At 43.8% G+C, this 27,871-nt stretch overlaps 2 protein-coding genes across 16 annotated transcripts; one reads left to right on the forward strand and one right to left on the reverse strand.

The window, feature by feature from the left end:
- The first annotated feature begins 4,349 nt into the window (after positions 1-4,349).
- On the forward strand, positions 4,350-27,657 carry LOC108267432 (NACHT, LRR and PYD domains-containing protein 3). 14 transcript variants are annotated; one of them, XM_053684468.1, is made up of 19 exons: positions 4,350-4,455; positions 4,614-4,735; positions 5,193-5,309; positions 5,719-5,773; positions 6,008-6,212; positions 6,497-8,261; positions 11,998-12,171; positions 12,868-13,041; positions 13,774-13,947; positions 14,553-14,729; positions 14,849-16,101; positions 20,573-20,753; positions 21,020-21,096; positions 24,245-24,282; positions 24,381-24,478; positions 25,206-25,385; positions 25,535-26,696; positions 26,896-26,977; positions 27,274-27,657. In XM_053684468.1, the coding sequence occupies exons 2-11, from the start codon at positions 4,683-4,685 to the stop codon at positions 14,883-14,885; spliced, it is 2,931 nt and encodes a 976-aa protein (XP_053540443.1). In that variant the 5' UTR covers positions 4,350-4,455; positions 4,614-4,682; the 3' UTR covers positions 14,886-16,101; positions 20,573-20,753; positions 21,020-21,096; positions 24,245-24,282; positions 24,381-24,478; positions 25,206-25,385; positions 25,535-26,696; positions 26,896-26,977; positions 27,274-27,657. The 14 variants fall into 14 exon arrangements, with proteins under 14 accessions (XP_053540443.1, XP_053540453.1, XP_053540446.1 ...); XM_053684478.1 differs by having other exon boundaries at positions 26,922-26,977; XM_053684471.1 differs by having other exon boundaries at positions 25,973-26,696.
- Positions 21,173-24,117, reverse strand: LOC128634211 (uncharacterized). Of its 2 annotated transcripts, none has more exons than XM_053684498.1 (2): positions 21,964-24,117; positions 21,173-21,381 (listed from the first exon to the last, which is right to left on the reverse strand). In XM_053684498.1, the coding sequence occupies exons 1-2, from the start codon at positions 23,347-23,349 to the stop codon at positions 21,271-21,273; spliced, it is 1,497 nt and encodes a 498-aa protein (XP_053540473.1). In that variant the 5' UTR covers positions 23,350-24,117; the 3' UTR covers positions 21,173-21,270. The 2 variants fall into 2 exon arrangements, with proteins under 2 accessions (XP_053540473.1, XP_053540472.1); XM_053684497.1 differs by having other exon boundaries at positions 21,476-23,400.
- Positions 27,658-27,871: the final 214 nt, after the last annotated feature.

A 27,871-nucleotide genomic window follows, 5' to 3' on the forward strand; every position in this document is an offset into this window, starting at 1 on the left:
GTTGTGTTTTTTTTTTTTTTTTTTTTTTTTTTTTTTTTTTTTTTTTGGGGGGGGGGGTGAAATACGTCTGAAAAGAGTATCAATGGTTAATACGGGGATGTGTTTGTGTTACTGTGTGGTGTTATTTCGTTTGTGTAAACACACTGTTAGAAAAGCATGATGTTTGAATGTGTACATATAGGAGTAGAATATTTGTTTGTGAAATAAATGAAAACAATTGTTGATTACGTTTTTAGGAACCCGGTTTGCCTTTGAATAAAAAGTGTAGGAGGTAAAGCGTTTTTTTATTTATTTATTTATTTATTTTTATAAAGATTCTGTTTAAAATAATCGTGTGTATTACATACATACTAAACACAAACCTTTAGGATGTAAAAATGATTAAAAGAGCTGTTTAAAAAGAATCGCGCGTATTACACGACTTCTAAACAAAGATCCTTACGAGGTAAAAATGTTAAAGTGCTGGCTAAAAGAATCTCCGTAATGTTTAAACTAGAAGACAAAAAACTGAATCACCCCTCTCTCTCTCTCTCTCTCTCTCTCTCTCTCTCTCTCTCAACCCCGCCCATACATACATGTTTCAGACACACCTCTCTCTCTCTCTCTCTCTCTCTAAACCCCGTCCATACACGTGTTTCACCGGTAGACAGTACTTTCTGTCAAACTGTCATTCGAAGTAGTGTGCTAATTTATGATCTTTGTGTTTTTCCTGAGAAAGAGCTTTGTGTGAAGACACTTATTTTATGACCGGGGGTCGTGGTGTAATCCTATCAGTATGTTTATGATAATGAGTTGGGGTCTGGGGGTGTTAATGGCTTTACGATACCCCCAGCAATAGGCAGACTCTATGTTTAAAAGTGGAGTCAGTTACACAGAAGTCTCTAAGATCTCGGCTGTGTACCAGTGTTTGCGCTGTGTGATTTAAACGAACCTGCGGCTTCTCATTTTAGCACCGCTAAAGTTTTATTTATTTTGAGGAATACTTCAAAGAGGAGGTGGCTGTCTATCGTAACAGTAAGTGTTTTATTAGTGGTGCTTGAAAAGCGCTACTATTGTTCTCTTGCATACTTATTATTATTATTATTATTATTATTATTATTATTATTATTCCACTTTTTTTTTCGGCGCGTAACTAGTCCCGCACCGTTTGTCGGAGATCGACGGGTGAGGTGTCGAATCGATCAGCTTATTGAGGAGATGTGTGCTATGACTTTTATAAGCGATCGGAATGCCGGAATTCCCGCTACGGAAGCTCAAATTCTGAAAATTTCACATAGACTTGCATTGAGTTATGAAAGTATTGGCCCTCTAAGGAGAAAGCTCTAAAAGTTTTGCCTCCGTACACGTTCGGCTCTAAAATGTATTGGCACACGATCTGTTCGGCTCTAAAATGTATTGGCACCCTATCCGGCCGGCGCTCAAAAGTATTGGGACCCCGCACGGCCAGCTCTCAAAAGTACTGGCACCCTTGACAGTTGGCTCTAAAAAGTATTGGCGCACTACAAGGCCGGCTCTAACAATGCTGGCGCCCTATCTGTCTGGCTCTCGAAAATATTGGCACCCTATTTGTCCGGCTTTAAAAGTATTAGCACCCTAAACAGCCAGTATAGTGCTAACACATGCTAGCAACATGCCAGCATGATGCTAAAGCATGCTAGCATGATGCTAAAACATGCTAAAACATATAAGCATGACGCTAAAACATGTTAGCATGATGCTACAACTAGCTAGCATGATATTAAACATGTTAGCATGATGCTAAAACAAGCTAGCATGATGCTAAAACATGCTAGCATGATGCAAAAATGTGTTAGCATGATGCAAAAATGTGTTAGCATGATGGTAAAACATGCTAGCATGACGGTAAAACATGCTAGCATGATGCTAAAACATGCTAGCATGACAGTAAAACATGCTAGCATGACGCTAAAACATGTAAGCATGATGCTAAAACGTGCAAGCGTGATGCTAAAACGTGCAAGCGTGATGCTAAAACGTGCAAGCGTGATGCTAAAACGTGCAAGCGTGATGCTAAAACATGCTAGCGTGATGCTAAAACATGTTAAAACATGCTAGCATGATGCTAAAACATGCTAGCATCAAGCTAAAACCCTCTAGCAACCTATCCATCCGGCTCTCGAAAGTATTGGCGCCCAATCCAAATTTTGCCAGTGCAAGCACCACTCACATTTTCTTCAGGAAATGTACCGGTCTAGTTATTATAATAATTATTCTTCTTCTTCCACTATTTTTTGGCGCGTAACTTCTCTCGCGTTTGTCGGAGATCGACGGGTGAGGTGTCAAGTTGATCGGCTTATTGAGCAGAGGTGTGCTATGACTTTTATAAGCGATCGGAATGCCGGAATTCCCACTACGGAAGCTCAAAGTCAGAAAATTCCCCACAGACTTGCATTGAGTTTCGAAAGTATTGGCCCTCTAAACAGAAAGCTTTTAAAAAATTGCCTCCGTACACATTTGGCTCTAAAATGTATTGGCACACGATCTGTTCAGCTCTCAGAAGTATTGGCACCCTATCTGGCCGCCTCTCAAAAGTATTGGCACCCCGCACAGTCTACTCTCAAAAGTACTGGCACCCTTGATGGTCAGCTCTAAAAGGTATTGGCGCACTACACGGCCAGCACCAACAGTGCTTGCGCCCTATCTGTCCGGCTCTCAAAAGTATTGGCGCCCTTCGCCATCGGCTCTTGAAAGTATTGGCGCCCCATTCCTGTTTTGCCATGGCAAGCACCATCCACATTTTCTTCAGGAAATGTACCGGTCTAGTTATTATTATAATTAATGGTGCTTGAAAAGCACTACTATTGTTCTTCGGCAAACTTAGTATTAATAATAATAATAATAATAATAATAATAATAATAATTAATAATAATAATAATAATATTATTATTATTATTATTATTATTATTATTATTATTATTATTATTAATGGTCCTTGAAAAACACTATTATTGTTATTTGGCAAACTTATTATAATTCTTCTTCTTCTTCCAGTTTTTTTTTCGGTGCGAAACTAGTCCCGCACCGTTTGTCGGAGATCGACGGTTGAGGTGTCAAATCGATCGGCTTATTGAGGAGAGGTGTGCTATGTATTATGGAAGCAATCGGAATGTCGGCATTCCCGGTACGGAAGCTCAAAGTCGGAGAATTTCCCATAGACTTGCATTGAGTTGTGAAAGAATTGGCGCTCTACACCACCAGCTCTAAAAGAATTGCCTCCATACACGCCCGGCTCTCAAAAGTATTGGCAACCAATCTGTCCGGCTCTCAGAAGTATTGGCGCCCTATCTGGCCGACTCTCAAAAGTATTGGCACCCCGCATGGCTGGCTCTCCAAAGTATTTCTGCCCTACACGGCCAGCTCTAAAAAGTATAGCTGCACTACACGGCCGGCTCTCCGAAGTATTGGCGCCCTGTGACTCCAGCTCTCAAAAGAATTGACGCCCATTGCGTCCAGCTCTCAAAAGTATTGGCATCCTACACCGGCAACTGTCAAAAGTATTGGCACTCTACGCTTCCGGCTATCGAAAGTATTGGCGCCTGATCCGAATTTTGCCATGGCAAGCAGCACACATTTTCTTCAGGAAATGTACTGGTCTAGTTCATTATTATTATTATTATTATTATTATTATTATTATTATTATTATTGTGTGTGTGTGTGTCTGTCTTATTATTTCTGTGTCTGTGTTATTATTTCAGACATCAGATATTTCTCATCTATATTAAATGTTTTCTACACATTTGATCATTTTAGAAAATGTTTGAAGGATTTTTACACGCACCCCTGCTCTCATCAGACAGAACCTCGATTGGGAAACACTGGGTTAGTTACTCGTCTGACCAATGTGTTTAACTTACTCTCCATCATCACTTTTATTCTGAGTAACATTCATTATTCACACAAAAACTACTTACACACCAATCCTCACTAATATCAGGATACTCGCTCTCATTAAGGGAAAACCAGAAAAAATAAATTTCTGCAGATATTTAAGTAAACTTACTCAGCATATGAGTTCTGCTTCTTTATCTAATGATCTGCTGAGTGTTTCTAGCTCCTGTTATTTTATTTTAGTTTATATATTTGTATAGAGCTCTGACAGTTGTTTGTGCACAGCTGAATGAAGTCACGAGATAATAAATGAAGGTAATGAAATGATAATGTGTGTGATGTAGATTTTACCAGACTTTTAATTCTGTTCTCTGTATTTGCAGCGTTTTCAGGCTTATACTTTCAGTATTTACAGGCCTGTGCTCGATGGATCAGAAAACTGTCTGAAAACAAACCATATCTCTGTGTGTGTGTGTGTGTGTGTATTACCCTACCTCACTGCCCCTCCCCCTCTGCAGAATAAAGGGTTAGGAAGTGAAAGTGAAAGTCAGAGTCTCCATTTTGTGTGGAGGGGAAAATACACCATTTCAGGAGTAAAAACACAGTGAGTATCTACATCTAAAGCTATAATATATAAACACACTGAATGTACACTAGATGCAGAAGAGTTTTGTGGGTTTGTACTGAAGTTTGAATGTACACAGGTTGTTTTATGACTTGATACGTGACTATTTCCTGTAAGTGAACTCTGTGCTGATACAGGGTTTGATTTAACACGCCGATGTTGGAGTGAAGTAAACGTGTGTCCTGCTGTAATCTGGAGAAGGAGACATGACCTCCAACATGAGTGTGTCTGGAGAACAGGACTTAAAGAAAGACGAGAGGTGAGTTACTTTTCCATTCACCAGCAATAAACACACACCGTCTCATGGAACAGATCTGTATCTCTAAACACTCACTAGTTTACAGAGGAACTAGACTTTGGTTTAAGTGTTTAATAGCAGTGAATATATCACTGATCTGATCTAAGAACAGTTTAGAGAAATCATTCACTGAGAGAAGAGTAAAAAGGACTGTGTAATGTGGAGGAGAAGAGCAGCGTAGCTTTGAGTCAGTGAACTCTACAGGCTTTAAGACCCAGCTGAGTCAGTTATCTGTGATTGGGACTCCTGACATCAGTGTAATTCCTGAGGTATGAGGCGTGTCTCCTGTTTGAATAAGTGTGCAGACTGGAGCTGAATTAAAAAGATGGAATTATTGGTGTTTAATGATGAACACATTGTGTAACAGTGCTGAGACAGCAGAGTATTAATTATTGCTGATATTTCTGTTTAATTCTAGAATGATGAAGAGAAAGAGATCAGACTCACCAGAACCCAGCTGTGTGTCCATGAAGAGTGACTGGTCAATGGAGCAACCACTTACCTTCAGAGACGGAGCCAGTTCTCCTGATGTGAGGTCAGAACAGTGAGGTGTTTTACAGCAGTGTTCCACCTGATCAAACTCACTGGTCTCATTCTGAAGCCCTTCATGATCTTTATCAGGTGTTGAAACAGTAAAACACTAAACTGTGCAGTGCTGCAGCTCTCGGACTGGCAGTGAGGAAAACTGCTTTAAGAGTTCAGTTCAGCCTGCAGTCCCTGAGCTGGAGGGTCTGTGGTGCTACACAACAACATTTACACCTGGACATTAATGACTAGATCACTGTTTTATTCATAAACATGTTAGTGTCAGTGAGAAATCCTGAAATCAGTGTATTGTGTTAAGAGGATCGTGTTAAATATCTGTCTCTGTATGTATTAGTGTGTGTTGTGCAGCTATGAATACATATAGTCTATATCACATCATGTGTTTTATTTCTTCACAGACCACAACAGAAGAAATCAAACCTCAGCAGAAATCAGTTGGACTCCATATTCAAGGTGTGTGTCTTTTTAATGTGTGTAACTTGTGTGTGAGCAGGTTGCAGGTTTTTTATTTAAGATCATGACAATTTACAGGTTTATTGATGTGCAGCAGCATTATGGGTAATCAGGCAGAATTTCAGCTGTAACTGCGGGAATAGAAAGAGACTTTTATTCTTTTTATAAAATAAAAGCATCTCTCAGTGTGTAACATTATAATATTTAGATGTGTTCCTGTGTGTTTCTAACCAGGAGCTGGAACACAAAGTCATCACTCTGATAAAGAATGAGCTGAAGAGGTTCAGGAAGCTCCTGAGTCCAGATTACCCAGCATGCACTGAGAGGGAGGTGGAGGATGAGGAGGATCTGCACAGTGTCAGAGACGGAGCGCTGAAGATCACACTGCACGTCCTGAAGAACATGAACCACACAGATCTCGCTAACACACTGCACAACAGTAAGAGCTCTGAGTCATGACTTTATTCCATCAGGTTCACTTCAGAGAGAGGAAATAGTTTTAGATAGGAACACTTTTAGTTTGAAGTTTGAGTTTAGTATCATGTACATCTGCTGCTTTTCTGTTCTGTTCGTGGTCCAGCTTGTGGTGACTCTGTACAATGGTCCTGTTCCTTCAGGAATATTTACTACATGAATCAGGAATGAACAGCAGCATTTGAATTTGACATTTAATCCTGTGTTCAGTGATTTTACATTAAAACATCTTATTACTTTGTTTATTAGAACTCGTCTCTGTGTATCAGACAGAGCTGAAATCCAGCCTGAGAGAGAAGTTTAAAAGAATTAATGAAGGAATCTCACAGCATGGAAGTTCAGCACTTCTGAATGAGATCTACACAGAGCTCTACATCACAGAGGGTTGGAGTGGAGACGTCAATAATGAACATGAGGTGAGACAGATTGAGACAGCGTCCAGGAGACCAGCAGCACAGGAGACACCCATCAAATGTAACGATCTCTTTAAAGATGAGTCCATCAGAAGAGTGCTGACTAAAGGAGTTGCTGGAATTGGAAAAACAGTCTCTGTGCAGAAGTTCATTCTGGACTGGGCTGAAGGAAAAGAAAATCAGGACGTCACCTTCATGTTTCCACTTCCCTTTAGAGAGCTGAATCTGATGAAGCAGAAACATCTCAGTCTGATGGATCTTCTTCATCACTTTTTCCCTGAAATGAGAAAACTACAATTAATAGACTCCTACAAAGTGGTGTTGATCTTTGATGGTCTGGATGAGTGTCGACTTCCTCTAAATTTCCAGAAGAATGAGAGACTGTGTGATGTGACAGAGTCAGCCTCAGTGGATGTGCTGCTGACGAACCTCATCAAGGGGAATCTGCTTCCCTCTGCTCTCCTCTGGATCACCTCTCGACCAGGAGCAGCCAGTCAGATCCCTCCTGAGTGTGTAGACCAGGTAACAGAGGTACGAGGGTTCAGTGATCCTCAGAAAGAGGAGTACTTCAGGAAGAGGATCAGTGATCAGAGCCTGGCCAATAAAATCATCTCACACACGAAGTCTTCAAGAAGCCTCTACATCATGTGCCACATCCCAGTCTTCTGCTGGATCTCAGCCACTGTTCTAGAGAGAATGCTGGGTGAAGCAGAGCGTGGAGAGATCCCCAAGACTCTGACTCAAATGTTCACACACTTCCTGATCTTTCAGATCAAACACAAGGACCAAAAGTACCATCAGAAATGTGACCCTGATCCTCAGCAGACCAGAGAGAGTATCCTGGCACTGGGAAAACTGGCTTTCCAACAGCTGGAGAAAGGAAACCTGATCTTCTATGAGGAAGACCTGAGAGAGTGTGACATTGATGTGAGAGAAGTGTCAGTGTACTCAGGAGTGTGTACCCAAATCTTCAGAGAGGAGTTTGGGCTTCACCTGGGGAAAGTGTTCAGCTTTGTACATCTGAGTGTTCAGGAGTTTCTGGCTGCTTTATACACATTTCTCTCCTTCATCAGCAGAAATGTAACAGAACAACCAACCACTGATCTGTCTGATCTTCTCAACAAGTCAGACATGTCTGATCTCCTCAGGACTGCAGTGGACAAGGCCTTACAGAGTGAGAACGGACACCTGGACCTGTTCCTCCGCTTCCTTCTGGGTGTCTCACTGGAGTCCAATCAGACTCTCTTACGAGGCTTAATACCACAGACAGGAAGCAGCTCTCACAGCAAACAGGAAACAGTCGAGTACATCAAGGAGAAGATCAGGGAGAATCCATCTCCAGAGAAATCCATCAATCTGTTCCACTGTCTGAATGAACTGAATGATCATTCTCTAGTGCAGGAAGTACAGACTTACCTGAACAGAGGAGGTCACAGTCGTCTCAGGGGAACCAGACTCTCTCCTGCTCAGTGGTCAGCTCTGGTGTTTGTGTTACTGAACTCAGATCAGGAGCTGGATGAGTTTGATTTGAGGAAATATGACCCATCAGAGGAATGTCTTCTGAAGCTGCTGCCAGTGGTCAAAGCCTCCAGAAGAGCTGAGTGAGTATTTTTATTTATAAATGTATCACTGCATGGTTTATTATTTTAATGTAACACTGAACTGCACTGTTTGGATTAATGCTGGTTAATAATTACGCTAATCATCTTTAAACAAACCTCTGGTACTGTTACAGAAGAGTTTCACTTTTTACACCAACACGTTACGTCTGCACTGAGGGCGGGGCCATGTGGACAAAACCTTCCATCACCATTTATTACCTTTTCTCTAAAACTGATGAAGAAATGATCTCTACAGAATAACTGCATGTATTCATCACTGCTTTCTGATCATTTTGTGAACTAAACACCAGTGAAAGGCACTTTTTCTTTTCTCCTTTCATTTGAAAGTGACATTGAACAGAACTTCACAAACGAGAAGAGAAACAGAACACTGTCACCATGGGAACAATATGAATACAGCATGTGACACTGGTGATATAGAGGATATAGGAAAATATCTATCAATAGACATGACTGATTATTCTATTTTCTGGTCCTATGATGTGTATCAGCGTATCACACCGCCCAATCTGCACTGAGGGACACGTGAGAGTGTCGTGGAAAACAATCTTTCCAACCTAAGCTAAACACTTCAGAGACAGAGGGTTTGTAGATGCCAAAGGTCATCAAACTTTATTGAAACAACAAAGTGAGACAGTCTGCAGAAAGTCTGAATTATACACACACACACACACACACATGTCTTTATATACTTTTCTGAAGCAGTAAAATTATCCCTAGGCGGGGCATTAACCTCTTCTTTCTAAAAACAAGCCAATCTCCATCGCCTTCATGAATTATTCATATCTATATGATACATTACATTTGTGGTGCATGCGCCTTGCGTTGAATTTTCTGAAAGGTTTCATCAGGACAGGATTTTTTATGGAAGTATAATAGTGTCAAATGTCCTGGCATGTTGAATTACATAACCTGAATAAAAACTTATCGCAATAACAATACTTGAATTTTTCTGCCCAGCAATTTGACACAAATCGGATAAAAAACACCGCAATATCAGTGCTTGAATTAGTTTCCTCTGCAATTCATCCTCACAAAGTCAGGCTGCAAAAATCCGGGTCTTCAAATTCAGGTCTTCACATCCGGGTCTCACAGGAAGAGCAGTGGATTGCCGATAGTGTAATAACTTATGGAATTGCTGATAGTGTAATATGTTATGGAATGCCGATAGTGTAATATGTTATGGAATGCCGATAGTGTGATATCTTATGGAATGCCGATAGTGTGATATCTTATGGAATGCCGATAGTGTGATATCTTATGGAATGCCGATAGTGTAATATCTTATGGAATGCCGATAGTGTAATATCTTATGGAATGCCGATAGTGTAATATCTTATGGAATGCCGATAGTGTAATATCTTATGGAATTGCCGATAGTGTAATATCTTATGGAATGCCGATAGTGTAATATCTTATGGAATTGCCGATAGTGTAATATCTTATGGAATGCCGATAGTGTAATATCTTATGGAATTGCTGATAGTGTAATATCTTATGGAATGCTGATAGTGTAATATCTTATGGAATGCCGATAGTGTAATATCTTATGGAATTGCCGATCGTGTAATATCTTATGGAATGCTGATAGTATAATATCTTATGGAATTGCTGATAGTGTAATATCTTCACCTTCTGTTTCACTATCGGTATGGAAGTACAATCCCCACCACAACCACCAACGCGTTGAGCCGGTTCTGAGCAGCGTGTAATAATGCTATCGGCAATCCACTGCTCTTCCTGTGAGACCCGGATGTGAAGACCCGAATTTGAAGACCCGGATTTTTGCAGCCTGAATTTGTGAGGATGAATTGCAGAGGAAACTAATTCAAGCACTGATATTGCGGTGTTTTTTATCCGATTTGTGTCAAATTGCTGGGCAGAAAAATTCAAGTATTGTTATTGCGATAAGTTTTTATTCAGGTAATGTAATTCAACATGCCAGGACATTTGGCACTATTATACTTCCATAATTTTTACCCTGTCCCAGATTCCCCCTTATACCTTAATGACCTTCTGGCTTTAGTCCCAGCCTGGTACACTTCATCCTGGAAGTCTGATCTGTTATTGTGACACTGGTATTGAAGCTTAAAGGGCTTTGATTGGAAACACAGTTCTGGTGAATGTCTAATTGCTCATTTATTGCCAGAGTAAAGCTGCTTTAGACAAAACACACGGTTCTTCTAACTCCGTTTACACAGGACATACAGAGATGCAGAAAAACACCTGATGTTCAGTAACACATAGACGTCTTCTAGCTCACTACATAGAACTTGATTAAAACTCTTCTGTGCTTTTTCACTTTCACACCGACCGTGTCTGGTTTGGACCGATCAGACTTCCTCTTTAGATTGGATCTGGTGTGGGATTAGTTTACAGGATGAAAGAGGATTGTCCTCGAGGACGGATTTCCAGTTAGCAAAAACATCATAATAATCCCTCTGTGCAGATCAAGGGATACGTCCTGTTTATAACTTTAATCCCTAACAAAAAATGTGTGAATATTTACCATAAACAAACAAACAAACAAACAAACAAATAATGCATGCACTGTGTGAGACGGATTTCCAGTTAGCAAACTAACTCGTTAACTTACTACACACACACACACACACACACACACACACACTCACTCACTCTGTCTCTCTCTCTCACACACACACACACACACACACACACACACACTCACTCTGTCTCTCTCTCACTCACACACTCACACACACACTCACACACAAACACACACTCTGTCTCTCTCTCACACACACACAGACTTTTTTACATGTACTTCCCTTAAAAATGGTTTCCATTATTCAAACAAAAACCCTTCTGTTTTCATTTCAATAATAATAATAATAATATTATTATTATTATTATTATTATTATTATTATTATTATTATTAATAGTGCTGCTGTGGTGTCCTGTCCTCTGATTTGTGTGTGTGAGAGAAACACACTCACATTTCTGTTACATGGTAAAGAGTAAGTGTGTTATGGCTGTGTGTGTGTTTGAGGTCAGTGTTCTGATATTTCATCATTTCTCTTCCAGTCTGTGTGTGTGTGATCTGACAGAGGAAAGCTGTAGAGTTCTGTCCTCAGTTCAAACTCCTCCAGACTGAGAGAACTGGACCTGAGTCACAATAACCTGCAGGATTCAGGAGTGAAGCTGCTCTCTGCTGGACTGGAGAATCCACACTGTACACTGGAGATACTGAGGTACACACACACACTCACACACACACACACACACACACACACACACACTGTACACTGGAGATACTGAGGTACACACACTCTCTCACACACACACACACACACACACACACACACACACACACACACACACACACACACTGTACACTGGAGATACTGAGGTACACACTCACACACACACACACAGACTCACACACACAGACTCACACACACACACACACAAACACACACTCTGTCTCTCTCTCACACACACAGACTTTTTTACATGTACTTCCCTTAAAAATGGTTTCCATTATTCAAACAAAAACCCTTCTGTTTTCATTTCAATAATAATAATAATAATAATAATAATAATAATAATAATGCTGATGTGGTGTCCTGTCCTCTGATTTGTGTGTGTGAGAGAAACACACTCACATTTCTGTTACATGGTAAAGAGTAAGTGTATTATGGCTGTGTGTGTGTTTGAGGTCAGTGTTCTGATATATCATCATTTCTCTTCCAGTCTGTGTGTGTGTGATCTGACAGAGGAAAGCTGTAGAGTTCTGTCCTCAGTTCTCAGATCAAACTCCTCCAGACTGAGAGAACTGAACCTGAGTCACAATAAACTGCAGGATTCAGGAGTGAAGCTGCTCTCTGCTGGACTGGAGAATCCACACTGTACACTGGAGATACTGAGGTACACACACACACTCACACACACACTCACACACACACACACACACTGTATACTGGAGATACTGAGGTACACACACTCACACACACACACACACTCACACACACACTCACACACACACACACACACACACTGTACACTGGAGATACTGAGGTACACACACACACTCACTCACTCACTCACTCACACACACACACACACACTCACACACACACACACACACACACACACACACACACACACACCGTACACTGGAGATACTGAGGTACACACACACACACACACACACACACACACACACAGACACACACATACTCTCTCACTCACACTCTCTTCACACACAGAAACACACTCACTCACACACTCTCTCTTTCTCTCTCTCACACACACACAGACCTTTTTTCACATGTACTTCCCTTAAAATGGTTTCAATTATTATAAAGCATTTATTCAATCAAAAACCCTTCTGTTTTCATTTCAATAATAATAATAATAATAATAATAATAATAGTAATAATAATAATAATAATAATAATAATAATAATAATAATAATAATAATGCTGATGTGGTGTCCTGTCCTGATTTGTGTGTGTGAGAGAAACACACTCACATTTCTGTTACATGGTAAAGAGTAAGTGTATTATGGCTGTGTGTGTGTTTGAGGTCAGTGTTCTGATATTTCATCATTTCTCTTCCAGTCTGTGTGTGTGTGATCTGACAGAGGAAAGCTGTAGAGTTCTGTCCTCAGTTCTCAGTTCAAACTCCTCCAGACTGAGAGAACTGGACCTGAGTAACAATAACCTGCAGGATTCAGGAGTGAAGCTGCTCTCTGCTGGACTGGAGAATCCACACTGTACACTGGAGACACTGAGGTACACACACAAACACTCTCACACACACACACACACACACACACACACACACACACACACACACACTCACACACACACACTGTACACTGGAGATACTGAGGTACACACACACACACACACACACACACTGTACACTGGAGATACTGAGGTACACACACACACACACACACACACACTGTACACTGGAGATACTGAGGTACACACACACACACACACACACACACACACTGTACACTGGAGATACTGAGGTACACACACACACACACACACACACACTGTACACTGGAGATACTGAGGTACACACACACACACACACTGTACACTGAAGACACTGAGGCAGGCGCACACACACACACACACACACACACACTCTCACGCACACTGTACACTGGAGACACTGAGGCACACACACATACTCTCTCACACACACAGACTTTTTTTTTTACATGTACATCCCTTAAAAATGGTTTCAATTATTATAAAGCATTTATTCAAACAAAAACCTTTGTTTTCATTTCAATAATAATAATAATAATAATAATAATAATAATAATAATAATAATAATAATGCTGATGTGGTGTCCTGTCCTCTGATTTGTGTGTGTGAGAGAAACACACTCACATTTCTGTTACATGGTAAAGAGTAAGTGTATTATGGCTCTGTGTGTGTGTGTCTGTGTGTGTGTGTGTTTTTGAGGTCAGTGTTCTGATATTTCATCATTTCTCTTCCAGTCTGTGTGTGTGTAATCTCACAGAGGAAAGCTGTAGAGTTCTGTCCTCAGTTCTCAGATCAAACTCCTCCAGACTGAGAGAACTGAACCTGAGTCACAATAACCTGCAGGATTCAGGAGTGAAGCTGCTCTCTGCTGGACTGGAGAATCCACACTGTACACTGGAGATACTGAGGTACACACACACACACACACACACACTGTACACTGGAGATACTGAGGTACACACACACAGACACACCCACACACAGTACACTGTACACTGGAGATACTGAGGTACACACACACACACACACACACACACACACACACACACACAGACACACTGTACACTGGAGATACTGAGGTACACACACACACATACACACACTGTACACTGGAGATACTGAGGTACACACACACACACACACATACACACACTGTACACTGGAGACACTGAGGTACACACACACACACACAGTACACTGGAGACACTGAGGTACACACACACACACACACACACACACACACTCTGTACACTGGAGATACTGAGGTACACACACACAGACACACACACACACACACACACACAGTACACTGGAGACACTGAGGTACACACACACACACACACACACGCACACAGTTTCGCTCTGTGGTGATTGTAATTGTAGTGATGTGATATTGTCATTGTTGTGTGTGTGAGAAGAGAGTAAATGTTGTGTATATAAAGATTTTGTGTAGTTGATGTTTTCAGAGCTAAAACTGAGTGTGTTAAGTGTGAGAAGGTTTTCTTTCTTGCAGGATGTTGAACTGCAGGATTACAGATGAAGGTTGTGCTGCTCTGGCTTCTGCCCTGAGGTCAAACTCCTCATCACACCTGAGAGAACTGGATCTGAAGTATAATAATCCAGGAGAATCAGGAGAGAAGCTGCTCTCTGATCTACTGAAGGATCCACACTGTAACCTGGAGACACTACAGTGAGTTACTGACTTACTGTCTCTTTACTGTATCATACTGAATAATGTGTGTGTGTGTGTGTGTGTGTGTGTGTGTGTGTATGTGTGTGTTTACACTGATGTTCTTCTCTGTCTTACAGCATTAACTATAATAAACTCACCAGGACTGGCGTATGACAGGAGTCTCACCTCAAACCTCTTCTCCAGGATAAAGCAGTCTTGGTGAAGAGTTAGAACCCGTCCCACATTTCCAGCAGTTTGGGAGCTGAATCATTAAACTTAAAGGGGCAGAGCAGAAACAAAGTCAAGAACAGGCAGAAGGTCGTACACAGGAGAAATCAACACACGTAACCAAATATCTGCTGTACAAAGCAACGGCACCGATCTGCCCCGGGGATGGAGACTGACGAGGCTTAAGTACACGTCCGGAAATGTACAGCCAACTCATCCCAAAGCACGAGGCGGGAGCAGGCGTGTACGAGATGTGATCGTCCAATGGCAAGCCGGAACATGACGCACTGCAGTGGACTGGGCTTAAAAGAGGAGGAGACAAGACACCCATCCCTCCCCCGACATAGACACACGAATGGAACATAGTACAAACAGAAATACAACTGAGGACGTAACAATGGACAAGTATCAAATAAAATGTAAACTTGCATTGATGAAGTTAATGTTGTTAGTAATTGTTTATAAATTACCATGGTAACACAGAGCTCCAAGGTATAAAAATATGGAGCTTGTCATCAACCGAACAGTAACCAGTTTTAATACCTAAAAAAGTTTACGTAGCAAAATTTAGCAAAGCGCTTTACAGTAAATTAAAATGTAAAATGAAACTAATGAAATGTTGTGCAGCACATGCTTATGTTAATGTTTGTTACATTATATGATCATATAAATAAATAATTACTCCCAAAGTCACCAGAATTGAAAGCTTTTTGCTGTTAAACATTTAGAGATTGAGGTTGTGGTGACTCAGTAGTTCACTCAGTATATCTGGGTAAGACACAGTGAACGACTCACTGCTGGCATTCATGAAGAAGTCATAAACTCCACTGGAATAATAAATAGGATCTAATAAAATCATGAATGGAAATTATTGGTGTAAGTTTGTTAGGATAGACTTCCTCCAACCTGGAACTATATCCTCCAGTCCACGCGGTGGCGGTAACGCACCTAACAGCTGCGTCTCCGACCAGTAGAAATCACAGAAGAAGAAAAAGCTGCAGCGGGTATCTCCTGAGCAGTTGAGTTATTACACCGAACTAATCATGTCCAGATTAAATTATTTCTGACAGTTTTACAGTTAGGTTTGATCCAGTTTAAACGTAAAAGCTGGTTATTTTGTCTGTGTTTGAGGAATTAAAACCGTTCTGTTTTTAAACCCGAGGTAAGTTAAACGGAAGCTGTGTGGCCGAATCCCAAATTGATGTCATTTCCGGTTTAAGTGCACTACATTAGGGATGAAATAATGACAGTCTACACCCTATGTAGTGCACTATTTAACTCATGAGGAGAGATTTGTTATTCTGTTTTAGCAGCACTATTTAAGTATAACCTTACTTTATCCTAAAATCCATTGTTTGCTCCCTGCTTATAGCAACTAAAATAAACAACAGTGAGTGTAAAAGTGGCTGTCATTTAGCAGCTAAAATAACTTTATATTTCTGTAATGTTTTTAATGTATAAACTGCTAAACTGAGGTAAAGTTGGTTTTATATTGGACATTTACTGCAAATTCGAGCTTCTCTCTTCTATTTCTCAAGAAATAGACAGAAAGTAAACTGAAGAAAGTCAGTGTCGGTGACTCTGAGGCTAAAGCTAGCGGAGTTGCATTATGTGCGTGTGACGATTTGCTGACATTGCTCCTCTTCCGACTACCTGCTCAAGTGACGAGAGGTTAGGCTATGTCACGTTGTCATAAAGTGGTGTCAGTGCGGTTGTATCGGGGTAGACTGTCTCAAGGCAGCTTTACAGAAATATCAACAGCGTATACAGATATTAAAGGTGTGAATTTATCCCAACTGAGCAAGCCACTGAGTGGCGACGGTGGCAAGGAAAAACTCCCTAAGATGTTTTAAGAGGAAGAAACCTTGAGAGGAACCCGACTCAGAAGGGAACCCATCCTCATCTGGGTAACAACAGATATTGTGAAAAAGTTCATTATGGATTTATATGAAGTCTGTATGGCGTTAAGAGCAGCCGTAGTCCCAGCAGTCTGGAATTAAAGAAGATTTGAGCTCCATCCAGAGGCAGAAAGGATCTGGATCTCTAGTATCTCCATAAATTCGTGTGGGGCTCGGCGAAAGGAGAGAGGGAGAAAGTAGAACAGAATCTAGTCAGGGTAGGCTTGAGTAAACAAATACGTTTTAAGCTTAGACTTAAACACTGAGACTGTGTCTGAGTCCCGAACACTAATAGGAAGACTGTTCCATAACTGTGGAGCTCTATAAGAGAAAGCTCTTCCCCCTGCTGTAGCCTTCACTATTCGAGGTACCATCAGATAGCCTGCATCTTTTGATCTAAGTAGGCATGGCGGATCATATAAAACCAAAAGGTCGCTTAGATATTGTGGCGCGAGACCATTTAGTGCTTTATAGGTTAATAAAAGTATTTTATAATTAATGCGAGATTTCACTGGGAGCCAATGCAGTATTGATAATATCGGTGTGATATGGTCATATCTTCTAGTTCTAGTTAGGACTCTAGCAGCTGCATTCTGGACTAACTGGAGCTTATTTATATTCCTACTGGAACATCCAGACAGTAAGGCATTACAGTAATCTAATCTAGAGGTGACGAATGCATGAACTAGTATTTCCGCATCATGTAGTGACAATGTTTCTTATTTTAGAAATGTTTCTGAGATGAAAGAAGGCTATCCTAGTAATATTATCTACATGAGCATCAAATGATAGACTGGAGTCAATAATCACTCCAAGGTCTTTAACTGCTGTACATGATGAAACAGAAAGACCATCCAGAGTAACCATGTGATCAGAAAGAATACTTCTAGCTACACGTGGGCCTAATAAAAGTATTTCTGTTTTATCAGAATTAAGTAGAAGGAAGTTAATTAACATCCAATGTCTAATGTCCTTTACACAATCCTCAACTTTACTAAGCTTCTGTCTGTCCTCTGGCTTCGCTGAAACATACAACTGTGTATCATCAGCATAACAGTGGAAGCTAATTCCATGTTTACGAATAATTTGACCTAGGGGTAGCATATATAAAGTAAAGAGCAGTGGGCCTAAAACAGAGCAGTGGGCCTAAAACATAATAATCGTTGATAATTGTTGTTTTAATGTAATAATGTATACATTACATTTATCTCTGTAATCTTCTTCCCTATTTGTGGATATTCTCGAGTGAAATAGTTGAGGCCTCCTACGGAACATATTAAGCTACACAGGAGCAGTGATGAGAATAAACATGACTTTTAATATGGCAGTTTTATTATGAACCCACTACATTAGAGAAGGAAATACTGGATGTTAAGTGTAGTAGTGCTAGTGTGTGTGAATAGACTATCAGTTTAGATACTGATCCTGAACACTACTAACATGCAGTGCTTTCTTGGGGTGGTGATGAAGTTGGAGTTGAACCGGTAAGAAAGATATTAGAGAGAGGCTTCTTTACACTCCTGAGGATGTTCAATTAGAACCTGCACCAAACTCCCCTGATTCAAGTCATCAGCTAATTAAGCGGCCTGCACGAGCTGAGGTGGGTGCTTTAGAGCAGATAAAACACCAAATGTGTTAGATAAGAGTTCAGAGCCTGTGTTCTAGACACATGATTTAGAGTGGAGACTTGGGTCCTGAGCTTTGGAGTTATTCTGATTATAGGTTTCAGTGAGGAAGTGACTGAAATTAAGGAGAGGAACTGAGAATAAAGTTATAGTCTTGTTGAGTAAACAGAGAATTAGGCTATATTAATGTTACGGGGGAAAAAATAAGCTCGTAGCAGTGCTGATGAAATACATGTACATGTCAAAAACTGCTAGAAAAAAACTCAGAACATTTGCTTAGCCTAATACTTTTTTTCAATCTGCACAAAATTATTATTTTAGCAGCTGCTTTTGCAGTAGAAAGCCTTAAAGTCGAGGGTCCCTGTAAGTATCTATGGAGAGAGAGGAGCAGTGCACCATTGACATCATGTACAGAGTTAGCATGAAGGTGTGACTGAGATTTTTTAGAAATTATTTCCTAATCTTATGCTAATATGAATACTACAATAATAATAAGAAAGAATAAAGGGTGATAAAATAAATGGATTCTGTGTAAAACCTTGAATTGTATGAGTCCAAGATGAGCACAGGAAGTGGTAGACTGTATCCTCCCTATAGCACGTTCCCAACACTCCTCACTTATCTGTACTCCTAACTCCATTTCCCAGGCATTCTTAATTTTGGTACTCGCCTCACTACCTAACGCCAGAATAAAATCATAAATCTTAGATATTATTCCTCTCTGATGTGGATTGTTTGAAAACAAGCTTTCCCAAGCCTGAAATAAGAAAAGAAACTTCGGTAATCTATTTATTTTAATAACATTGACCCTGCCAATTAGAGAAAGGGGTGGTTACCCCAACTCTGAATGTTGGATTTAACCTTTAAGATAAGGGGAGTGAAATTAGCTGGTACAAGATTAGATAAAGAACTTTTAGGGAATCAAACAGTTCAGTGAACTGACTCAGTGAATCAGTAAATCAGACGCGTCAAGAAGTTTCACACGTTACTAATCTTTCCATCCAAGGACGACTTCTTATTTTTCTGAAGAAAGGTTTAGAGCGTTGAAATATTTACCGTTATTGCTGATGGAAATGCAGACTATCGATAAAATTTCCCACGTCGACACAATCTTTTTTCATTTCCTTTTTTTTTTCGTTTCACTTGAGCGCATAAATTCTATGTCGATAATACCAACATTGTAGGAAAATGTCATTCACGCAAAAAAAATTAAGAACTCAGGGAACCGCTGGTGGGCATGACAACATCTCAAACACGTGGGCCGTGACTTTCTGTAAAGTGTCTGCACGGTCTCTCGCAGACCCGTGGGTGTCACCGTGTAGGGGCGGTTACTTGGTGTCCTATCAGACGAGCAACTGCTCCATTCCGTCTAGTGCTGGGCGATTATATCAATATAATATCTGTATCGTGATAAATGATTACGCAATACACTTTTCTGAGATATCGTTGGTACGGCGATGTATTTTTTTATGTTTTTGATCATTACAAATTAAACGGTACTGAATAGATGCTGTTTATTTGATGTGATAAACACTCTTCTCTGTCTACATTAAAGAAAACTTTTTTTATTTTTATTTTGCTGCTGTTTTTTGCAGACAGTTTTGCAGACTAAATTGTATATCGAGGTACGTATCGTGTATCATAGAAGTATCGCGATATGATATGTTTTTGTCATATCGCGCAGACCTTCTGATTTTTCATACAATTGCAATTATTTGTGGAATTAAAATAACAGCTGGCTGGCAAGTTTCATTTCATTGTCCCATAACACAAAGATTTGAGGGACACAAAAAAAAAAGCGATTTGCGATGCGCACAAAATCTCGTTTGGAAATGGCTAAAGGGCTGAACTTGAATCATTTGAATGAATCACTAAATCAGTCAGTTCAGAGGATTGAATCAGTGAATCAGTGAATCATTTCTTGGACAGTTGTGTTTCTTTATATAAAAACAGAACTCTAGAAAAATGTTAAACTTTATCTTTAGCTCAATGACTTGGTGAAATGTGAAAGTTTGTCTGAGACGTGCATATTGCACATTTGTCTCTGGTCAATCTTGAAAATAAACGTGTCTTTAAAAAAAAAAAAAAATTTTATCTTCTTCAATAACAGCGATGAAGAATCCATTAAGGTGTACGCCCGCGTGCGACCTTTGACCCAAGGCCGGCTGAGGACAGACGGAGACCAGGATTTATGTTTGACGGTGACCTCGGATCACACGCTGCGTCTGAACTCCAAACCCAAGCCGCGAAACTTCACCTACGATCACGTGGCGGACATGGACGCGACTCAGGTGAGAGGAGCGAAAGCGAAGAGTGAATCAAACAAAACACCTACAACAAATAGTCTAAAAGAGTCAACTCACTGAAGTGAATCATACCGGCGAGTTCAGTAAGTTTGATTCACCAAAAGAGATTCAACGTTTATGGTCTTAAAGGTTTTATTAGTATTACTGTGGTTTATTTAAACCTTCAGCTTTATCATGTTTTTGTGTTTTTAGGGCTTTTTTTTAAGAGTAAACTGTTTTAACTGCTGTGTGTGTGTTTATCTGTCCTGCAGGAATACATGTTCTCCTTAGTCGCTAAAAACATCGTGGAGTCGTGCACGCATGGTTACAATGGCACGATATTTGCATAGTGAGTCTCCAGACTGTACAGAGTGTGAGGAATTAGCCCGGGGAAGGGCGGCGTACAGACCCACAGGAGACAGAAGGATGGTTGTAAGCGGTGGTTTATTGTGGCTAGGGTGAAGTAAATGGGTTATAAGTGGATAAGCGCGGGGTTTTGTGGAGGCGTGGCGGCCGGCGGAGTCTACTCGTGGCGGAGGCGGGATTCCCGAGGCGGGGCGGGGGTTTTCCCGGGCCGGCGTCCTCCGTGTGTGCGACTCTCACTATCCGGCGGTCTCGTCCGCGCTTGTGCCTTCTGAAGAGAGGGAGAGAGAGAGAGAGAGAGAGATTAGCGTGGGGCGTGAGGTTACCGTCGTGATTGGAGATTGCACATCGCTGCAAACACGCACGGAGTCCGTCTTGACGCTACGATATTCTCCTCCCCTTCCCAGCCGGAAGCGCGCCCTTTTATCCTCCTCCGCCGTCGCCTGAGTGGTGGGACTTCCCCGTTGGATCCGCCAATCGCTGGCCGGAGTCGCGTCAGCCCCGCCCTGCCGCGGCGGTCCTTCCGGCTGGCGGAATGTTCGGCAGGAGGCTGCCCACGTCGTGCCGGTGCGGCAGTTGGAGAAGGAGCGATTTCCTTCTTATGTGCGCCGGCACTCTGCCGGTCGCGACAGTACCCCCCCCTCAGCTCCGAGCCTACTGCCGCTCGGTGGTGGGCCCAGAGGGTGTCGGTGAGGGCTTCTTTTAGGGCCTGGAAGGCCCTTTCTGCATCGGCTGTCCACCTCACCTGGTCTGGCTGGCCCTTCTTTGTAAGGTCTGAGAGGGGAGAGGCTACAGCAGAAAAGTTAGGCACGAACCTGCGGTAGTAGCCCGCCAATCCCAAGAAGGCACGTACCTGGTTTTTCGATGTCGGACGCGGATAGTCCTTCACAGCCTCGATCTTCTTTAGTTGGGGCTTCAGCATTCCCCGTCCGATACGGTATCCCAGGTACTGGGCTTCCGTCAGCCCTGGGTGACATTTCTTTGGGTTCGCTGTCAGGCCAGCCTCCCGGACGATGGGGCCCACCCTGTCAATCCTTGCTTGCCCCTTCACACGTCGCCGCGATCTCCGGGGCCCGGCTCTCGGTACCACCCGGAATCCGGGCCAGTCTCGTCCCAGGAGGAGGGGCACGGGGAGTTTGGGGATGATTCCGACCTGAAGGGGCCAGGTGCCGGCGTCGCCCCGGATCTGGACCTCGGCTGCGGGGACTTCCCGGGTGTCCCCATGGACGCAGGTCATGGTGAGCGTCCCGCTTGGGCGGTGTCCGTCAGGCAGGATGGAGGGCTGGGCGAGGGTCACCGCGCTCCCGGTGTCCAGTAGGGCGGTTACCGGTTTCCCTTCGACCCACACCGTCAAAGAGGGCACCTCCGGCGGTTGCCGCTGATGGAGGGCGCAGCCTGCGAGCCATGGTTTCGTCGGCAGCCAGGCGGCTTCCCTCTCCGGCTCTGTAGGCATGGACTCATCTCGGGGGTGTTCCCAAGTGGGCGCCCTCTGGGGGTTCCTCCAGGTGCAGGGCCGGGTCTGGCGGTCGGACCGGGGCCCCTGGGCACCGAGGGGCCGATCGAGGTGCTGCTGCTCCCCGGGGTCGAGCTCTAGGGTGGCCAAGGTTCGCTCCAGGACAGTCAGGAGTTCCTGGGGCGTAGTTGTGGCATGTGCCCCCACAGCCTGTCTCTCTGCCCGTGGTAGCGCCCTCAGGAAACGGTCGACCGCCACTTTCTCTGCCACCTCTGAGGCGGTATGCCGATCCGGCCGGAGCCATCGTTTGGTGATCCGGATGAGGGCGCTCATCTGGCACCGTGGTCGGGCACCTGGTCGATAAACCCAGCGATGGAATTCAGTAGCTGCCTGGCCAGGGGTTCGGCCACACCATGCCAGGACTCCCTCCTTCATCGCCAGGTAGTCTGCGGCCTCCTCCGGCTCGAGGGCATAGTAGGCTGTTCGGGCCTCTCCCGTGAGTAGTGGGCCAAGGGCGCGTGGCCAATCTTCACGGTCCCACCCCTCCCGGCGGGCGATACTCTCGAAGGCTTCGAAGTACGCCTCGAGGTCCTCTTCGGGGCCGAGGGGGGGTAGTAGGCGGCGGATCTCACTGCTTGCGTCGGGGAGAGGCACGGAGGCGGCGGGGGCCTCAGTCCTCATGGCGATCAGTGTCTGTATGGCGACCTGAAGGCTCTCGGCGAGCTGCTGTGTCACAGCGTGCTGCTGGAGGCTGGCCTCCAGCAGGTATTGCAGGGTGCGGTCCATTTTGGGGGGGGGGCTCCCTTTTTTTTTTTTTTTTTTTTTTCCTCTCTCTCACGCGTAAAAAAAAAATTTTTTTTTTTTTTTTTTTTTTTTTTTTTTTTTCTTCTTTTTTGTGTGGTAGGCGGGTCTGTACTATGCCCGCATCCTCCACCAGTTGTGAGGAATTAGCCCGGGGAAGGGCGGCGTACAGACCCACAGGAGACAGAAGGATGGTTGTAAGCGGTGGTTTATTGTGGCTAGGGTGAAGTAAATGGGTTATAAGTGGATAAGCGCGGGGTTTTGTGGAGGCGTGGCGGCCGGCGGAGTCTACTCGTGGCGGAGGCGGGATTCCCGAGGCGGGGCGGGGGTTTTCCCGGGCCGGCGTCCTCCGTGTGTGCGACTCTCACTATCCGGCGGTCTCGTCCGCGCTTGTGCCTTCTGAAGAGAGGGAGAGAGAGAGAGAGAGAGAGATTAGCGTGGGGCGTGAGGTTACCGTCGTGATCGGAGATTGCACATCGCTGCAAACACGCACGGAGTCCGTCTTGACGCTACGATATTCTCCTCCCCTTCCCAGCCGGAAGCGCGCCCTTTTATCCTCCTCCGCCGTCGCCTGAGTGGTGGGACTTCCCCGTTGGATCCGCCAATCGCTGGCCGGAGTCGCGTCAGCCCCGCCCTGCCGCGGCGGTCCTTCCGGCTGGCGGAATGTTCGGCAGGAGGCTGCCCACGTCGTGCCGGTGCGGCAGTTGGAGAAGGAGCGATTTCCTTCTTATGTGCGCCGGCACTCTGCCGGTCGCGACAAGAGCAACATGCAGTTTCTTTACTCGCAATAATCAGTCAGCTTCAAAACTATATATATATCAAACTAAATCTGGTGTCAGAGTGATTGATCTTTTTCCTCCTTATTTTCCCGCCGATGCAGTGGACAGACGGGTTCAGGGAAGACCTTTCCCATGCTGGGTGAGTTTTATACACACACACACACACACACACACACTGAGGATCCGTCAGCATGTTGGTGTACAATGCTAATGAAACCCTGTGTGTGTGTGTTTTAGGGCCGAACGAGCTGACTGATTTCTCTGATCAGCTGCGTGGTGTTATTCCTCGTAGCATTGAGCGTTTGTAATCCCTCATGAGCAGAGTGGGGGCGGAGGTGAGCTGTTACATTCAACCTCACATCAAACACGCTACCTGCACCACCCTCCTGTCTGTAGACACGGCAGCAGACCCGCCCACTCGTCAATAAGCCCACCCACTCGTCCACAGACCACCCGCTCGTCAATAAGCCCACCCACTCGTCCACAGACCGCCCGCTCGTCAATAAGCCCACCCACTCGTCCACAGACCGTCCGCTCGTCAATAAGCCCGCCCACCTGTCCACAGACCGCCCGCTCGTCAATAAGCCCGCCCACTTGTACATAGACCCACCTGTTCTTCAATAAGCCCACCCACTTTCCACAGACCACCCGCTCTTCAATAAGCCCACCCACTCGTCCACAGACCACCCGCTCGTCAATAAGCCCGCCCACTTGTACATAGACCCACCTGCTCTTCAATAAGCCCACCCACTTGTCCACAGACCACCCGCTCTTCAATAAGCCCACCCACTCGTCCACAGACCACCCGCTCGTCAATAAGCCCGCCCACTTGTACATAGACCCACCGCAGTCATCACTGAGGTCACCTCTGTGTTTTAAATTGTGCACTGCTTACATTAAAAGTGCATTATGGGTAATCTTCATTTTCTAAGGTACATCATTTGACACTAATCTGTTGCAGTGCATTTTGGGATTTTATCAGCCGGATGTTCTGGTCACGTTACACAGTATTGTAAGTTTGTGTGTGTGTGTGTGTGTGTGTGTGTGTGTGTGCACGTGCAGTCTGCAGTAGCAAAGAGCTTCCTGTGTAAATGCTCTTTCATCGAGATCTACGAAGAGAAGCCCTTTGACCTCCTGGGCAGCGCCTCAGTGAGTCTGGTCCTCAGAGAGGACATTGAGAAAGCACTGTTTGTGGAAGGAGCGGTGGAGAAATACGCGGCTTCAGCCACAGATGCCTACCAGGTATACACACACACACACACACACACACACACCACTAGTTATAGACAGAATGTCTTTAGTGAGTTGATTGATTTTGCTTCAGTCTGACTGTCTGTGAATCGGTTTTGAACATATTTTGAACTAATTGGATTCACTGATTCATTACACAGAATCTGGATCAGTTGTTCAGAACAAAGAATCAGCACAGTTAATCAGCACAGCAAACAGTTCAGAACTGACCAAGTGAATCTCTATCAAATTACTGACTCAAGTGAAGTTTTAGAGCAGAGTATTCCTACCCTGAACCTGTGAATCACACTCCTTCAGAACGCTTAAACTATACAATAAATTAGTAAATTAATCAAACTTAAAACCGATTTAATAAATTGGTGAGGTATGTTAGTTGTCGGGAACAGAAAAGTGATAAATTGGTGAACTGGGCAAGCTCAGAACTGATTCATTTAACTGGTTACACAAACAGAACAGAGAATTAATACAGTGAATCAGTAAATTAAACAGTTCAGAATCGATTCAGTGAATCAGTTAATCAAGCAGTTTGGAACTAATACAGCAAATTAGTACTTCAAACTTGTTCCGAATTAATACAGTGAATCAGTAAATTCACCGGCTCAGAATTGATTCAGTGACAATTCATAACTGAGGAAGATGACACTCTGCACGCTGAGAGAGAGGCGGCTCTGGACGCTCTGCTCGCTGAGAGAGAGGCGGCTCTGGACGCTCTGCTCGCTGAGAGAGAGGCGGCTCTGGACGCTCTGCCGCTGAGAGAGAGGCGGCTCTGGACGCTCTGCTCGCTGAGAGAGAGGCGGCTCTGGACGCTCTGCGCGCTGAGAGAGAGGCGGCTCTGGACGCTCTGCGCGCTGAGAGAGAGGCGGCTCTGGACGCTCTGCGCGCTGAGAGAGAGAGGGGGCTCTGGACGCTCTGCACGCTGAGAGAGAGGCGGCTCTGGACGCTCTGCACGCTGAGAGAGAGGCGGCTCTGGACGCGCTGCGCGCTGAGAGAGAGGCGGCTCTGGACGCGCTGCGCGCTGAGAGAGAGGCGGCTCTGGACGCTCTGCGCGCTGAGAGAGAGGCGGCTCTGGACGCTCTGCGCGCTGAGAGAGAGGCGGCTCTGGACGCTCTGCGCGCTGAGAGAGAGGCGGCTCTGGACGCTGTGCGCGCTGAGAGAGAGGCGGCTCTGGACGCTCTGCGCGCTGAGAGAGAGGCGGCTCTGGACGCTCTGCACGCTGAGAGAGAGGCGGCTCTGGACGTTCTGCACGCTGAGAGAGAGGCAGCTCTGTGTGCCGAGATCGATAGGCTCAGGCTGGAAATTGTGGTAAGTGCATGCTCGGAGTCAACACTTGTTTTTCAGTGTTTATTTACAGTCACAGTGTTTAACCTCACACTTCCTACCTCGCCAGGCCCCACTGGAGGTCAAGGCACTCATTACTCAGATAACAGATACGTTAAAGTAACGTCTGAACTTATTCTCACTCTTATTCTCTGTCTCTCTCTACACGTTCATTACGCACCAGTTTCACTGACTGCGTTTAACGTGCAGACTAGGAGGACAAGCTCACGCAGGCCTAGATGAGACGACTGATCCTTGAGCAGAAGGTACTACACTGAAATACCCCAGCCTCCCCCGTCCGAATAACTCTTCTGCACTGTAGCTTTGTAGATAGAAGTTGTTTTAGTCTGAGATGGCGTCGTCACCCTCAGGTTTGAGTTTAAAGCAGAAGCAGCGTTACAGGAACTTGTCATTAATGTCTCACTGTGACCCGAAAGCTGCTTGTTGGATGTTTAATGTAAGATTAGAAAGTTCAGCTGGTTTATCTCCTCTCAGGTGTGTGTAAAACAGAACCTGGCTGTGTCCTTGCAGTGTGTGAATTCTATTTCATCTGTGTTTTCAGACGAAGGCGGTGGAAAACCGACACCGAAAATAAACAAAATACAGCTGAAGACTGGAAAAACATCACCTTCCAGTCTCCAGCTGTGTCAGGTTCCTGTTCCTGCCTGACAAGAGCGGAGCCTGATGTGACGATCTGCTGATGGAGCCCATCCACCTCAAGATTTGAGGATAGTTTAATTTAACAACCATGGTGAAATGTAAACAGCAACCTTTATGTTAGTTGTTTGTTGCCATGGTTACATTCTAACATCATAAAATATGGTACTTTCGAATGGTTTCCAACGTTCACTGTGTTTATACGAGGTTTCTACAAGAAAGTTTGGTTAGCAGAAGTTTGGTTAGCAGTTGATGCTGTGTGTAATTAAAATGTAATTTTAGCAATGCATTGTCTTTTCTTAGTAATTTATTTACAAATCTGAGTGAAATGTCTATTTCCTGTAGCTCTGTTGTGTTTCCACCATCATTCCGTCTTTACATCCTTACTAACATCTTAATAGCTATGGTCCAGCTAGCTAAAGTGTCCGCCTTACCAACTGCAACATGTTTCTCAGTTGCCTAGCAACAGTGTTTTTATGACTTCACGATGAGCATATGATTTT

The sequence above is a fragment of the Ictalurus punctatus genome, chromosome 12 (genome assembly GCF_001660625.3).
Source record: "Ictalurus punctatus breed USDA103 chromosome 12, Coco_2.0, whole genome shotgun sequence".
In the NCBI taxonomy this organism is placed as follows: Eukaryota; Metazoa; Chordata; class Actinopteri; order Siluriformes; family Ictaluridae; genus Ictalurus; species Ictalurus punctatus.